General features: G+C 41.9%; 2 protein-coding genes across 8 annotated transcripts in view; one reads left to right on the forward strand and one right to left on the reverse strand.

Moving 5' to 3' along the window:
• Positions 1-1,631, reverse strand: part of HOOK3 (hook microtubule tethering protein 3) — a 109,750-nt gene extending 108,119 nt beyond the window's left edge. For 2 of the 4 annotated variants that reach the window (XR_012002543.1, XM_072763358.1), the window contains exon 1: positions 1,365-1,615. Coding sequence is in view for 2 of the 4 variants with exons in the window: in XM_072763358.1 (XP_072619459.1) it covers positions 1,365-1,421 (57 nt within the window). In the remaining 2 variants the exon portion in view is untranslated. Of the gene's footprint in view, positions 1-723; positions 784-1,364 lie in introns of those variants that run through there. The other 2 variants (XM_025993691.2, XM_072763357.1) reach the window with 2 other exon arrangements.
• A 132-nt stretch (positions 1,632-1,763) lies between these two features.
• Positions 1,764-15,709, forward strand: part of RNF170 (ring finger protein 170) — a 28,967-nt gene continuing 15,021 nt past the window's right edge. Inside the window, exons 1-5 of one of the 4 annotated variants that reach the window (XM_072763359.1) lie at positions 1,781-2,026; positions 8,175-8,349; positions 8,769-8,912; positions 12,555-12,630; positions 15,170-15,278. In XM_072763359.1, coding sequence (XP_072619460.1) covers positions 8,776-8,912; positions 12,555-12,630; positions 15,170-15,278 — 322 coding nt within the window. In that variant the 5' untranslated portion in view covers positions 1,781-2,026; positions 8,175-8,349; positions 8,769-8,775. Of the gene's footprint in view, positions 2,027-7,645; positions 7,722-8,174; positions 8,350-8,768; positions 8,913-12,554; positions 12,631-15,169; positions 15,279-15,709 lie in introns of those variants that run through there. The other 3 variants (XM_025993686.2, XM_025993685.2, XM_025993688.2) reach the window with 3 other exon arrangements.

Here is a 15,709-nt window from a genome sequence, read left to right on the forward strand (position 1 = left end):
AAATCTATTCCTTCCACAGTATCAAAAAATGTGGTCATTCATTCTTTTCCTTTATCTCTTCCCTGCCTTGGCCACATTATGCAGCTTATCAGTTTTCCCTAAAATAGAGCAGGTAGGTAAACCCATCTTCTCGTCTGAGGATGGAACCCATTACATTTGCATGCTGTATGGTAAGTATATATTATTGCAAAAAACCAAAAACAAAACACCCTGAACTCCCAAGAATAGCCTAACATCAAAGTTACAGCATATATCAAAGCGCACGATTTGATTCTTGACACATTATGGAAGTCTCAGAGTATTTACACCACCTTTGTTGCAACCTACCTAAGGCAAAGCTTTTCTAACCTCATCACCTAAGTGCCCCCCCCCCCACAGGAAGGCGAAATGTATACTTCAGGGATCTGAACTCAAGGAACCGCCGAACAGCCTCTTTGACATCTGTATCTTATCTTTAACATGAACCCCAAACACTGTAGTCACCTCAATAGATGCAGCCGTCTCTTATCCTAGAAATTACATTTAACGTTTTCAGCAATGAGTAAAACTCCTGGAAAAAGCACTAGGTTTATCCCGTGACTCCGCAGACCTCTACAACCCCCCCCCCCGCCCCCCGCCCCGAAAAGTGACACCAAGTTCTGTGAAACACGAAGCCTGGGGTTCATCGCCGGCTCTCAAAGAGGCTGCGAAAGGCACAATTACTAGCAGCAGAACTGAACATACATCCAAAGCGTGACGATTTTAATGTGTTTAGTAATTTAAGGTCGTGGGTCCAGAGCGTCGCCCCAAAACGTCGCGTTCCATGACTGATTCGCACGTATCTTCCAGGTTTGTTTGTCTATTGCCCTAATAAGTACCTCGGCAGCGCATCTCGCACCTCCAACGCCCTGTGCGGGCGCCCTTCCGTGTTCCTCCTGCCCTCCCTTCCGAGCAGCGTCCCCCCGCGGCGGGCCCGGCTCGCCCTCCGAGCTCCGGGGCGCCACAACAAAGCTCCCGGGGGCCTCTCCCGGCCGCGGAGCCCGCGGGCGCCTCGGGGTCCCGGCCGCGCGAGCCGCCGCCGCCGCCGCCGCCAACCCGGACCCGGTGCCGCCTGCGCCGGGGTGGCTCCACTCGGAGGGCAGCCGACAACCGAGCCCGGCAAGTTCCCCTCGGCCCCGGGCCCTGCCAGCCGCCCGCCGCCCGCCGCCCCCAGCCCCGCCCGGCCGCCCGCGTAGACGCGGCCCGCACCGGCGTCCCCCGGCCCCGCCCGCCCCAGGCCCCGGATGTGACGGCACCGCCGCCCTCGGCGCTCGCCCCCCGCGACGGGCGTGGGGGATCCCGGAACGGAGGCCTGGGGGAGGGGGTCCCCGCCAGGCATCACATACCCAAGTGAGAAGGCTCTCGCACAGCTCCACCCGCTCCACCGACTCCACGTTGAACATCTTCCCCGGCTGGGGCTTGGCAGCGCCTCCCCACCTCGCCAGAAATCGCCGCCGCTCGGTGCGGGGCTGCGTCGGAGGGTCCGGGCAGCTGACCTGGCCTCCGGCCCACCGCGTCCGCAGGCCCGGGCCGCCGACTACCGCCCCGGCGCCGCCAGCGGCTCCAGCACCGTCACCCCCGCCGCCCCTCCTTCTTCGCTCACTCGGGACCGCGCGCCCGCCGCGCGCGCCCCCGGCCACGCCCGCAGCCCCGCGTCCCCGCCCCCGGAGAGCGCCGGCCCCGGCCAGAGTCGCGGCCGCCCAGCCACTGCGCACAATCGGCCCGGCCGGCCCGCCTCCCGCCCCGCGCGCGCCCCGACGCCGGCCCCCTGCGTGTCCCCGCGCGCACGCGCCGGGCCCTGGCGGCGGCTGAGGCGGCGGCGGGTCCCCCTCCGCCGTCCGCCCGCAGCCTCGCGGAAGCGCGGCAGTGCGCGTGCGCCTGTGTCCGCACTCCAAATTAAAAAAGGGACGGCTAGTGGCTGCCCGGGAGGGGTGGCGGGGGCCGTGCCCGGAAATAACCTCTGTTCTCTGTCACCGGGGACTGGCGAGGTATCCTCTGCGCTGGAGAGGTACGCGCCCCCTCCCCCTCCCCTCCCCCTCCCCCTCCGCGGCCGCCGGGTCGCGGCCGGCCACGCCCACCCGGATCCGGGCCCGCGGGAGCTGCCGGCGGGGCTCTGGCGTGGGCGGGCTGCCGCGGGGGCGCCTCCGGGCTTCGGGGCGGGGGGCGCCGCCTTCCTCCGGGAACCCCGGCGCTGAGCCCGGAGTCCCGGGGGCAGGGGCGGGGCGGGGCGGACGCGGTTGGCCCGCGGCTCGCGGTGCTCGCTCGGTGCTTGCCTGGGGAGGACGGCCGGCCGAGCCTCCCGGGGTCGCGGGGAGCCTCGACTCCCCGGAAACTTGGGCTGCTCGGGCAGGGCGGGGGTGCGCCAGGTGTTGGTGCGCGAGGACCTCGGCGGCCCTCGGGCCTGTGTCCTGGTGCAGCCCCGGCGTTGGCCTTCTCGGGGTTTGCAGGGTGGCCCGCCAGCGCCCACCTTTCCAGAGGCGTGGGTTTGCGCGAGGTCCCCGTGTATTTGTAGGCGATAAAACATGCAGAAAAGTACATACAACGTACATGCTTAGAGAAGATAGTAACTAACACCCAGGTAAAAACAGAAGGACACTGTCCATAGCTCAGGAGTCAAACCCACACCTACTTTGCGTCCTGAGAACGATTCCCTCCCTAGGCTGACTTCGAGGATGCTCATTTTCCTGCTTGTGTATGCATGCCTAAACAATATAGTACTTTGTTTTTGTACTTTTTTGAGTGGGATCAGTGTATTGCGTGGCTTTAAATTAATGGTAAATTTGTGTATATCTGTAGGTAATTTTCATTGCTGTCTAGTATTTCATTGTATAATAGGGTATCCATTCTGTTCATGGACTTTTGTTGTTCCGCTGAGGCTACTAAAAACACCTGGATACTAGTGCAAAGGTGTAGGGGGCTTCCTTAGGATATATGCCTTGGAGTCCTAGGAGAATCGTTGAGTTACGGGGAATGCATTAACTTTACCGGATAATGCCAAACTTATTTGGAGGGCAGCAAACAACTTCTAGAGCACATCTTTACTTTGGTTTGCGAGTTCCTGGAGCCCCTCTTTTCCCATCAGGAGTAGGTTTTGTCATTGAGCATTCAGAACTGAAGTGAGTTGTTTGGTTTTTTTAAGATTTTACTTATTTATTCACGAGAGACACAAAGAGAGGCAGGCTCCATGCTGGGAGCCGGATGTGGGACTCCTCTAGGTCTCCAGGATCACTTCCTGAGCCAAAGTCAGACGCTCAACCGCCACCCAGGTGTCCCTGGAGTGAGATTTTAATGATGCTTTACAAAGTACCAATTAACATTTCACGTGTGATGAATTTATCATTCTGTAAATGTAAAAAACTGACCTGAAGTCTTCTCAGTGGTCTTTAAAAAAAAATCTTCCCTACACCAAGGGAAGAGAAATCTTTAGAAATAAGTATGTCTCACCTGCTCTTGTTTCCTCTGTTGGTGCGTCTGGGTCTCGGTCAAACCAGAGTTCCTACATTCCACATTAGGTTGTTTCCACAGAATCCCTAGCATGTTAATGACCATTACCCTTGTTAGGCACGTAAAGTCAGTAAGTATATGTTACATTGGCTTAAACCTGACTCACCTGCAACATGTCTTTGGAAGTCAAGAACAAGATGCTAGCCTGTTCTGGAGGGACTGTGGTGTTGTGAACACCTTCACTCCAGCTGTTCAGGTTTTCAAGGCTTTGACACACATGACCTAAGCTTCCATTTTCAGTCTTGACTGCTCACCCGCAGTACATGTATATATGATACTGCAGTGTACTTGAGATTTCATTTGTGGCTCCAGTTGCTCTCAATGAAGGAAATTATATTAAAAACTTCTTGAATGTGAGTAATTGCAGAAGTCATGTGATGGTCGTGTTTCTACATGAACTTGGGTTAAAAAACACTGAGTTTCTCCTTTGGAAGTTACGGAATTTCCTACCTTTCCCTTATTCTTAATTTTTTTTTTCTGAAAGTTTTGGAAAAGACTAAGGAGAGAGGTGAGTGCAGCTTGTCTTAGCTGTCTTCTTACTCTAGTTAGTTGGGGACTAGTTCTCATCAATAGCTGATTATCAGACTTATTTATTTTTATAGCTGTTTACCAGATTTAAATAAACATAATAGTGTCCTGTGTGGCAGTGTTCCCAAGTTTATGCTGTCTTCCCAAGGAATGCATACTTAGAGCTTTGGTTAAACAGAATTTGAGATGCAACATAGTGCAGCTATGGAGAAAGCATGGTTAAGTTTTATAATGTTTCTTGACAATTGTTAATAATAGTAATCAAGGGTGATTGGCTGGCTCAGTTGGTTTAAAAAATAAAATCTATTAAAAAATAGTAATCAAAATATTATAGTTTCCATTTACTGAGCACCTATATGATGTGCCAAGCAATATACTAAATTCTTTACCTTTATTATCTTGTTATAAACCCCATAAAACAGCTTTTTTTAAATTTATTTTTATTTTATTTTATTTTATTTTGGTCAAAAAAGTGAGCATTTGAGGGATACCTGGCTGGTGCAGTAGGCAACCAGGCACCTGGCTATAACTCTTGATTTCAGTATTGTGAGTTCAAGCCCATGTTGGGCATAGAGATTGCTTAAAAGTGGGCATTTGATATAGTTAAAATTAATTTTATATATTTTAGCATATGAGGAAGCTGAGATGCAAACTTTACATAAGTACACAGTTGTCTGACTCCAAAGCCTATGCTTGTCTGATCTATTAAGCTACTCTTCAATTATACTTAGCTAGTTAATCAATAGCAAAACCGAAGCTAGAAACCAGTTCCTCTTTAGGCTTCTATCAATTATACCAGTTTCCAAGATCTATGGTGTTTTGTTTCTGTGAATCTCAAATAGTAAAAATGAAGTACTGGTAACTCTTATTTTCATATTTGAAATGGGGGAAGGAACTTAAGAAATCCTCAAGCCCAATTTTTACATTCTGCAGAAAATGAAAGATCCTTAGAGATTAATAAAATGAAGATACAGTTGTAGTTGAACTGGATCTAAAATCTGGGCTGTTGGTTTCCAAGCAGCAGTGCTTAGGCTTCAGTTCCGAGCCTGTGCCAGTGAGCAAAACCAGCAGCACAGTTCTGGTCTAGACAAAACCTGACTATATAAAGCAAAAGTTGGAGAACTGAAGTTAAGATCAAAAAGACTTTTTCAAGACTGAGCTATTATGTCATGTCCTCAAGTAGAAACAATTTTTTAATTCATTCTCTATAATCTTAGATCATCTTATTAAACTGAGAATGATGATACAATACCTCATTTTTGAGCTTTTAACTCCTCAGTTCCATTTTATTTATTTATTATTTTTTTTAAATTTTTATTTATTTATGATAGTCACACAGAGAGAGAGATAGAGAGGCAGAGACACAGGCAGAGGGAGAAGCAGGCTCCATGCACCGGGAGCCTGACGTGGGATTCGATCCTGGGTCTCCAGGATCGCGCCCTGGGCCAAAGGCAGGCGCCAAACTGCTGCGCCACCCAGGGATCCCCTCAGTTCCATTTTAAAACTCTGATTATAAGAAAAACTACTAGTGGAAGTTGATCTATTGGAAGCTCCTCACAAGGTCAGCTCTTAGTAGTTCTTCATGGGAGAGCTCAGGGTTTAGCTGGGATCTCCCTTGTCTCCAGAAACTTAGCAGCAACTTCCCCACCTCCCCTCTCTCAGCCCACTTTCTTTGGGGATACCAGCGTTTGTGGAAATAAGTAACTCTGAAAAAAAAAAAAAACCTCTGCATTTCAATAAATTGGAAACCTCTGCTATAAAATGATGCAAAAAACATTATATGGCTCTGCAGTACTTAAAGTATCCTGGATCTCTGAGCTCTTGGAAATGTGCTTGAAGCAGTATCATAAGCAGTAGCTTATTTGCAAAGAAGTTAAATATACAGCAGAATGGAAAAAACGTATGATTTGTACGGTGGAATTTAATCACATTACCATTGATTACGCTTGGCAGAGCACAGAAACAAACGTAACCCATTAAAAAAAAAAAATACAAAGGAGGGGAGAAGGGAATATCCCTCTACCCTATTATGTTCCTGGCTGAGACTCACTAGTAATAGAAGACCTTAGCAGGAAAAAAAAAACAAGCTTAAAAAAATTTTTTTAAAGATTTTATTTTTAAGTAATCTCTACACCCAACATGGGGATCAAACTCCTAACCCTCAAGATCAAGAGTCACACGTTCCACTGACTGAGCCAGCCAGGTGCCCTGAAGCTTAATAATTTGTTTATTTCCCATGTACTTGCAAGGTACTCCGGAAAACTGAGTAACCCCCAAAGGGCCCAAGCCATCACATTAAATACCACTTTCAGCTAAAGACAAACGAAAGACATTGGGGGTGGAGGAACAGGGTTATGGGAGCTTACCAGGAAAAGCACAGTAAACAAGGGTAAAGTTGTTCTGTCTGTGCCTCCTCCATTCATAACAGTTTCTAGGGATTTAGTGCTGGTGTATATACAGATCCCCTTACAAATGGGGATTTCCCTTGTAAATGTCTTTTACAAAAGCATAACTTCTCCTTGGTTTTCAGAACTTTTCCTTTCTTTGCTGTCTTTTTTTAAAAATAACGTAACTCACAAGACAAAATCATATTTTGGGGTGACAAATTCTGCTCTCCTTTAGTAGTAAATTTATACCCTAGGGAAAAACCTTAAAACTCTGTGAAGTAATTAGATCAGTAGTTAAAAGACTGGAAATCTTGACACAAGGGGATAACATTTGGTTACCTTTGTGAAGCTGCAAGTAATTCTCCCTGCCCCTAGGATTCTTGACACAGCTGTACAAAGCATCTCTAATTTTAAAAGAGAAACCTGCTGAGGCGTCTGGCTGGCTTAGTAACTGGAGCCTAAAACTCTTGGTCTCAGGGTTGTGGGTTCGAGCCCCGTGTTGGGCTTAGAGATTACTTAAAAATAAAATCTTAAAAAATAAAAAGAGGAAACCTGGTAAAATAAATGCCTAAATTTATTACATGGCTCACCCCTAGATTACTTGGGGCTGTTTGTTCAGTTTCAGTTGGCAGTTCATTTGACTATTCTTTTGAATGAAAATAATGAAGTTAGAGCTGCTCTCTGAGTTTCCTGGTGTGTGGCCTTCATGATGGTTATTTGAAACCTATCATTAGAAAGTTCCTGATATATTAGGCAATTACTATGTGTAAAGCTGATGGAAACTGCCTTTGATCTGTTTGCTTTGGTTTCTTCCATAAGGTAATTTCCTTATTAGCAACCAATTTGGATTCTTTTCATAGGTGTTAGACTTTCACAAAGTTTCCTCTTAACAGAGACTTGCTAGGTTAACGAATAAAACTTTTTAGTGCCATAAGTTATATATAGATTTATATATATATATATATACAGAATTTTATTTTAATTATGAATAGTCATATATGTTTATTTCCTTTATTTTCCTTTAGGTGTCTTATGAGACTAAATTTTTTTGTTTTGCAATGTGAAAAATATAAATTATCTGTGATTCTTGGACTCTGATATAGTTTGGGTTATTTCCCTTCATACCTATAGAAATTGGGTATTACCATTTTTCTCAAGCTTAGTGTATGGGAAGGAGAGTTTCATATCCTCCCCTTTCTCTTCATAAGGAAATGCAGCCTCAGAGTGATTCCATATTCCAGGCAGTTCAAAGAATTCTGAACCATATGCTGAGCTTAGTCCCAGGTGAGGCTAATAGTTTTTCAAGTAGAATTTTCACTAATTCAACTAATCATAGTATAGACATAAATGTCTTATAGCCTGATATCTTTTACTTTTCAAATTACTAACATTTTAAGTAAGGTAAGTCACTTGTGTTTAAATATACATTTATTAGGCCCTACTGTGTGCAGGGCACTATGCTAGATAACACAGGAACGTTTACAGAAGAAGAGAATATATTACCTTCCCAATCCGAAATTGGTACATTCTAGGACACAGGCAGTGCTGTGAGGGTGAAGAGAGATCTGATTTACCTGGAGAACTGATTTGCTATTTAAGAATGAGAAGAGCGGCTGGCCGTGAGGAATATCTTTTTTTCCTTAAGATTAAAGGGGAACAGAGCTTGAAGAATAAAGGGTATTTTTTAAAAATTTGGTTTTTTTTTAATAATTTTTTTCTTTTATTTATTTATGATAGTCACAGAGAGAGAGAGACAGAGACAGAGACACAGGCAGAGGGAGAAGCAGGCTCCATGCACCGTGAGCCCGACGTGGGACTCGATCCCGGGTCTCTGGGATCGCGCCCTGGGCCAAAGGCAGGCGCCAAACCGCTGCGCCACCCAGGGATCCCTAAAAATTTGTTTTTAAAAAATGTAAGTAGATGATGAATTAATTGATTGAAGGAGATAGAATTTTATACTCCTGGGACACCTGGGTGACTCATCGGTTGAGCCTCTGCCTTTGGCTCGCTCTTGGTGGGGGGGAGGAGTCCCTCATTGGCTCCCCGCAGGGAGCCTGCTTCTCCCTCTTCCTGTCTCTGCCTCTCTGTGTCTCTTATGAATAAATAAATAAAATCTTAAAGAATTTTGTACTCCTCCAAATAATGTGTCTGGCAAATTTTAAAGAACTCAACGGGAGAATTCCCACTGGAGTTGTACTTAATGCAATTTCCTTAAATGAGTGCTTTAAAAAATTAAATACATTAGAAGTGAGTTATATTTTTGTTCTTTTGATTAGTATATTCATTTTCACTGTGTCATTTGTAACTTTTGTCTGTTTCTTTATCTTTTAGACTTGGAATGGCCAAATATCAAGGTGAAGTTCAAAGTTTGAAATTGGATGATGATTCAGTCATAGAAGGAGTAAGTGACCAAGTACTTGTGGCAGTTGTGGTCAGTTTCGCTTTGATTGCTACCCTGGTATATGCACTTTTCAGGTGAGACTAAAGGCCAAAATATTGAAATAATGTATAGTTGCAAAGGCCACTGCTTTCTGACTGCTTCTAATAATTTTCAGTACTTCATTTAGAAAAGTGAGTAATAGATCTCAGTGATTGTGATGTGGAAATGTTGGCGTTTGGAGCTAATGGCCAAGAAAGAATTCTTGAGATGTCATCAGTGGAAAAAAAAAGATGCTTTTGTTTTTGTTAAGATTTTATTACTTATTTGATAGAGCAAGTGAGCACAAGCAGGGTGAGGGGGAAAGGGAGAGACAAGGGAGCCCTATGTGGGGCTTAATCCTAGGACCCTGGGATCATGACCTGAGCTGAAGGCAGACACTTAACCCACTGAGCCACCCAGATGCCCTCAAAAAGATGGTTTTATTAAGGCATGGGGACAGGATCGTGGGCAGAAAGAGCTGCTCGAGGGTTGTGATAGATGACAGATTATATACTTTCAAGTTGGGGAGAGGTTAGGGATAGCATAAGTCTCTAAGGAAAAATTTTTTTTTAAAGAGCAGTTTAATCTTCCTCTCTCTTTTTTTTTTTTTTTTTTTTTTTAAGATTTTACTTATTCATGAGAGACACACACACACAGAGAGAGAGAGAGAGAGAGAGAGAGAGAGAGAGAGGCGCAGAGACACAGGCAGAGGGAGAAGCAGGCTCCAGGCAGGGAGCCCGACGTGGGACCCGATCCGGGGTCTCGGAGGTCATGCCCTGGGCTGAAGGCAGCACTAAACCGCTGAGCCACCCGGGCTGCCCTAGCATAAGTCTTGACTATAGAGAACAAACTGATGGTTACCAAAAGAGAGGTTGTTTAGGGGATGGATGAAATAGGTGATGGGGATTAAAGAGTAAGTACACTTACTATGATGAAAAAATAATACAAATAAAAAGTAATTATTGATAGGTCTGTAGGTACTGCCATTTTATCAGTGGTTCTCTAGTTGTTTTTGTTGTTTTTTCTTTCTTTTGCTTCCCTCTTGACCAAGAGCCCTTCAAACGTAGGGCTTTGATGATTTTTTTGTGTGTGTGTTTGCTTGAATTCCTTTCTCTTTATGTTTTGTGTACCTATTATAGGCTTTTGGTTTGTGTTTACCTTGAGATTCATATATAACATCCTATGTATATATAGCAGTCCATATTAAGTTAGAGGTTGCTTAAGTTCAAATACATCCTAAAAGCAGTATATCTTTGCTCCTTCTCATACATGTTTTATGTACATGATGTCATATTTTACATTTTTCTATTTTGGGTATATTTTTTTTTAAAGTAAGCTCCACACCTAATGTGGGGCTTGAACTCATGATGCTGAGATTGAGATTCACTGGATAATTTTGGTCTCTTTTTTCAAAGAATGACAAAAGATCATAAATCGTTGGTAGATGATGTACTTTGTTTTTATATTAGAGCCAGTCTTTCCCTTGCCATCTTTATTTAGACCTATTTAATGTCATTTTCTCACAGCTAAGATGATCACTTTAAGATTTATTTATTTATTTTAGAGGGAGCAGGAGTGGGGGTGGGGGGAGAGAAGACTTCAAGCAGACTCCCCACTGAACGCAGAGCCTGATATGGAGTTTAATCCCATAACTACGAGATCATGATCTGAGCCGAAACCTAGAGTCATCACTTAACCAACTGAGCCACTCAGGCGCCCCAAGATAATCACATTTTATTTTTATTTTTTTTTTAATTTTTTTTAAAATTTTATTTATTTATGATAGTCATACAGAGAGAAAGAGAGAGAGGCAGAGACACAGGCAGAGGGAGAAGCAGGCTCCATGCACCGGGAGCCTGATGTGGGATTCGATCCCGGGTCTCCAGGATCGCGCCCTGGGCCAAAGGCAAGCGCCAAACTGCTGCGCCACCCAGGGATCCCGATAATCACATTTTAAAGATTTTCTAATCTAGTTCTTTAAATCTGTCTTAATTACCCTAATATTTTCTAGATTTTTGGTTCTGTACATGTTCAGCATCCCAGGCTGTTTGTTCTTGTTCTCTGGCTATACTTTTTTTTTTTTTTTTTAAGATTTTATTTATTCACGAGAGACACAGAGAGAGGCAGGCTCCATGCAGGGAGCCCCCTGTGGGACTCGATCCCGGGACACTGGGATCACACCCCGAGCCGAAGGCAGACACTTTACTGCTGAGCCACCCAGGCATCCGTCTGGCTATACATTGACTTTTCTAGCCTTCTACAACCAAATTTTACAGTCTTTTATCTTCTTTTTTATGGAAAGAAACAACAAGAAAAAAAAGACCTTCCAGTTACACGGTTTATATCTATACTCTGAAAAGTAGTAACTATCTTTTTCCAAAGAGAAAGGAATGGTTTTCCAGTGTCCTAGAGAAATGTTGTTTAGTTAGGTATATACTGGCATTTAAATGAGATGGTTCATGTGCTGTGCCTTGATAGATTGTTTTCACCAGAGAGTAGCTTTCTGTTAGAGATGGTTTATTTAGTCACAAAAAGGTAATATTTAAAATAATCTACCAAACTTTAAGGTATTTAAACAGAGTTCAATAGTTTTATTATGTTTATGTTTAGTTTCTGATTAGTTGACTTTTTTTTAATGTTCTCTCAAAACTAATGGTCATGTTTTGCATCTTTTTTCCTAAAATCTGAATTTTTTACTAAAAATTGAATAATTATAAGATGTATTTTTAACATTTTTCCCTGTCCTGTTAGGATATTGATTTAGAGGGGTTTTCTTTCTTTCTTTCTTTCTTTCTTTCTTTCTTTCTTTCTTTCTTTCTTTCTTTCTTTCTTTCTTTCTTTTTTTTTTTAAAGGATTTATCCATTCATTTGAGGTGGGTGGAGAAGGGCAGAGGGAGTGAGAGAATCCCAAGCTGACTCCCTACTGAGCAAAGCCTGACATAGGACTTGATAACAAGACCCTGAGATCATGACTGGAGCTGAAATCAAGAGTTAAACGCCCAACTGACTGAGCCACCCAGGCGCTCCTGATTTAGAGGTTTTATCACTGTTGAGTATTAGCTCATCCAGAGAATAAAGGCTCTTACATAGAGTAATGCTGAGATTTTGTGGATCTAAAATATTGCTGTTAAAAATGTCTAAGTTTAGAAGAAACTGTTACTGCCAAATGGAATTAAGCTGTGAATCAGATGGAAATCTTCATCCTCACCCTGTCAACCTAACCACCACTTGTAATTTCCAATACCCTCATCTCTTATACCTTCCTTTTATATCAGCCACTAAATTCTTGCCCTTGAGTTTCCCTTTTAATTGTTAATGTTAAGATATTAGTGGTATGTTAGGTTTGGGCTTTTCTATATGATTTAGTTTTATTTTCTGTTTTTCTACCTCATAGGTGGAAAGATCTAATTAGATATGGAAAAGTGTTTAAGTATATAATTATATAGTTGCTTATTTTGAAGGAACTTCACAGAATAAATAAATGTATTAATTGTTCTTCATATGATTTGTAAGCCTGTGGTTACATCAAATCTACAAGGTACTAGGCCTCTGAATTTCATCATTTGCCAGTTGAACCTGAAATCAGCCTATACCCATGATCTTTAAGCATTACCTAAAAAACTAAAATCTAAAAAAAAAAATGAGTGATTCATCTGATGGTGTTTTATATTCAAAATTCATTATATTTTATTCAACAGAAATGCACATCAGAACATTCACCCAGAAAACCAAGAGCTAGTAAGGGTACTTCGGGAGCAACTGCAAACAGAGCAGGTACTGTTGTTATGTAACTATGTATATTTGTATGAGGAGTAATGTCACCATTCCTCTTGCATATGCAATTGTGATGAAATAATACATTACTTTTTGGAAACATGGAGTGCTTTCCTGCTTTGTTAATTTAAATTATTCTATTGATTGGATGTTTTCTTCAGATTAGGCAAATGACTAGTTTTAACTACTCAGATGTTTCCATGTGCATGCTTTTTCTTTTTTCTTTTTTCTTTTCTTTTCTTTTCTTTCTTTTCTTTTCTTTTCTTTTCTTTTCTTTTTTCTTTCTTTTCTTTTCTTTCTTTTCTTTTCTTTAACTTTTTTAAGAACAGTAGTTTTCCTGTTATTTATTTGTGAGGATATAATCACTCTCTAATTGGCTTTACTGTAATGTGGTGGAAAAACTTTTTCCCCCGAAGTCCTACCTATTCCCCAAAGACCTACAAAAAAATGACTACAATGATGGCTCCCTCCCCCCCGCCCCCACTCTTCTTTTTCTTCATTGGTCAAGGTTAGCAAAACTAGCTAGGCAAAGAAGACTTTTCTTTCTCTTCTATGGTTATAAACCAGATGGACTCTCTAAGAACCGGAAATGTAATATAGTTCATGAAGCTGGAATATATAGAATATTGTACACCTTCATGCCAAGAAAGCTAATATTAAAAAATTAAAATTAAAAATGGATTTCCCACCCACCAAATTTTAATTCCTCACAAATAAATCTTTTCAAAAAAGAGTCTTTTACAATTTATCCACTCACCATATATTTATTAAACATCTACTATATGCCAAACACTGTTCTAGGCATTGAGGATTCAGTTGTGAGCTAAACAAACAAGAATTCCTGCCTTCATAAAACTTAAATTCACTGATGTAAAAATAATTTAATCATGTTAGCAGTATACTCTGTTCCAGAGCTATTGTTATTAATAATTCATGGTGGGATAGTGTTTTATAATTTACAGAGGGCTTTCACATACAACTGTTTTATTCGGTCTGCAAACATGATCAGTAAGGCAACAATTCTCATTCCCATCTAACATATTAGAACACTAACATTTACTTAAATTCACACTGGAATGACATGAATGGATCTGGCTATACAGAAGTCCCACACTGAGTTGCATCTTCCAGATTCCTTTGCACCACTGTCCAATTCACCTCCCTCATACCTTCCTCAGGCATAATATTTAGCTGTAGTTAGAATAAAGCTAGTGACTTAGCCCTTTCTGTGCTGTCCTATATGGTAGCCACTACCCAAATGTAGCTATTTAATTTTAAGTTAACTAAAATTAAGTACAATTTAAAATTCAGTACTTTTTAGTTACACTGCTCACCTTTTAAGTACTCAATACCCACAGATAAAGATTTCCATTACTGCATAAAGTTCTGTTGGACAGCACTGGTAATTGTTTTTTATTGTTTCTGTTTTGATTTAGTTTACTTCCAAAAAACAATGATGAAGACAAAAGGTAGAGAGGGGACATTAAATGCTTTATGTTTTTCTTTGCACCATTAAAAATGATGTAAAAGACTAACATCAATGTGTGTTCATGGCTTATAGAATATTCTAGTGTTTTGGGACTGATTTAAGAAAGAGGAGTTTTTGTTATGTTTATTAGTTTTAGGTGACAAAAATCTTTGATTTAGTTTACAATTAACAGTTCATATTTAGCCAATTTTATAATTTTTTTGATAATTTGATGTTTTTAATGCTGGCTACTTTACAAGAGGTGTGCTGGGTACTATAAAGATAGGTTTAAAAAATTAAAAAAAATAAAATTTCTACCAGCTGAAAAAAAATATAAAGATAGGTTTTTATAGTATTTTAAAAGATACACATTATATACTAGTGTTAGAAACTTTTCTAGTTCCTAGGTCACTACCATGAGTCCTATAGATAAAGTTCTTATCCTCATATCATTTACATTCCAGTGGGCTCTTTGATATCTGGATGCTTCTTGTAGAGGTGATTATATTCCACATTTCCTATTACAATCACAAGTGATGTAACTGAGGAACGTTAATTTTACTAATCTGAATTTGTGAAAGATTAAGCCCAGGTTACCAGTGTATTAAATTTTCCTTCTTCCAAAATGACCAGTATTCTTCTTTGAAAGTTTAATTCTGGTCCCTTGTGAGGTACAGCATACCTGCAACACTCGTATGGAACGTGGGAATGAAAAAGATGTTAAAAATGATTAAAAACTAGGGAAACAGTTTGACATTTCTTTAGCTTTTGCTTTAGGCTTGTACTTCTTAGAATAACTCATTCTAACAGCATAAAAGAGAAACTCTGGAGTTAATGTTGGTTTTTGTCCTTGGTGTGTTCAGGAAGGAAAGTAGAGACCCTGCAGCCTAAATAAAACAATAACACAGCTCATAACTTTATCAGACTTACAAAACTTTAAACTACTGCACATCTAAAATGTGGTAAGGACTATGCACTATCAACTGTGTTCTTAAGTATAATTTTATTCCTCGAGATAACTCTGAAGACCCATGTGCATTGTATAATCTCGAATGCATGTTCTCTCATCAGGATGCCCCTGCTGCTGCTCGGCAGCAGTTCTACACTGACATGTACTGTCCAATCTGTTTACATCAAGCCTCCTTCCCCGTTGAAACAAACTGTGGACATCTTTTTTGTGGTAAGCAAACAATGCTATATTTGGGAGAAGTGACTATTTAGACCAAGACCCATATGGGTACATGGGCTGGATTCCTAATTTTGTCACATTTTGTATTTTTTTTTTTAAAGACTTTATTCATGAGAGACAGAGAGAGAGAGGCAGAGACACAGGCAGAAGGAGAAGCAGGCTCCATGCAGGGAGCCCGATGTGGGACTCAATCCCGAGACTCCAGGATCATGCCCTGGGCCGAAGGCAGGTGCTAAACCACTGAGCCACCCAGGGATCCCTGTCAGTTTTGTATTACATGAATGGGATAGATGGCTTCTGATACCCTGGTCTACTTGTTAGCCACTTTGATTTAGTGTCTGTGAGCTCAAAGATGAAAAAACACTAGTTGTTCAACTTCTCAGTAAACAGTAATGTGTTTCTTTGAATGATAATTTAAGTAT

Source organism: Vulpes vulpes, chromosome 7, assembly GCF_048418805.1.
Source record: "Vulpes vulpes isolate BD-2025 chromosome 7, VulVul3, whole genome shotgun sequence".
Taxonomy (NCBI): domain Eukaryota; kingdom Metazoa; phylum Chordata; class Mammalia; order Carnivora; family Canidae; genus Vulpes; species Vulpes vulpes.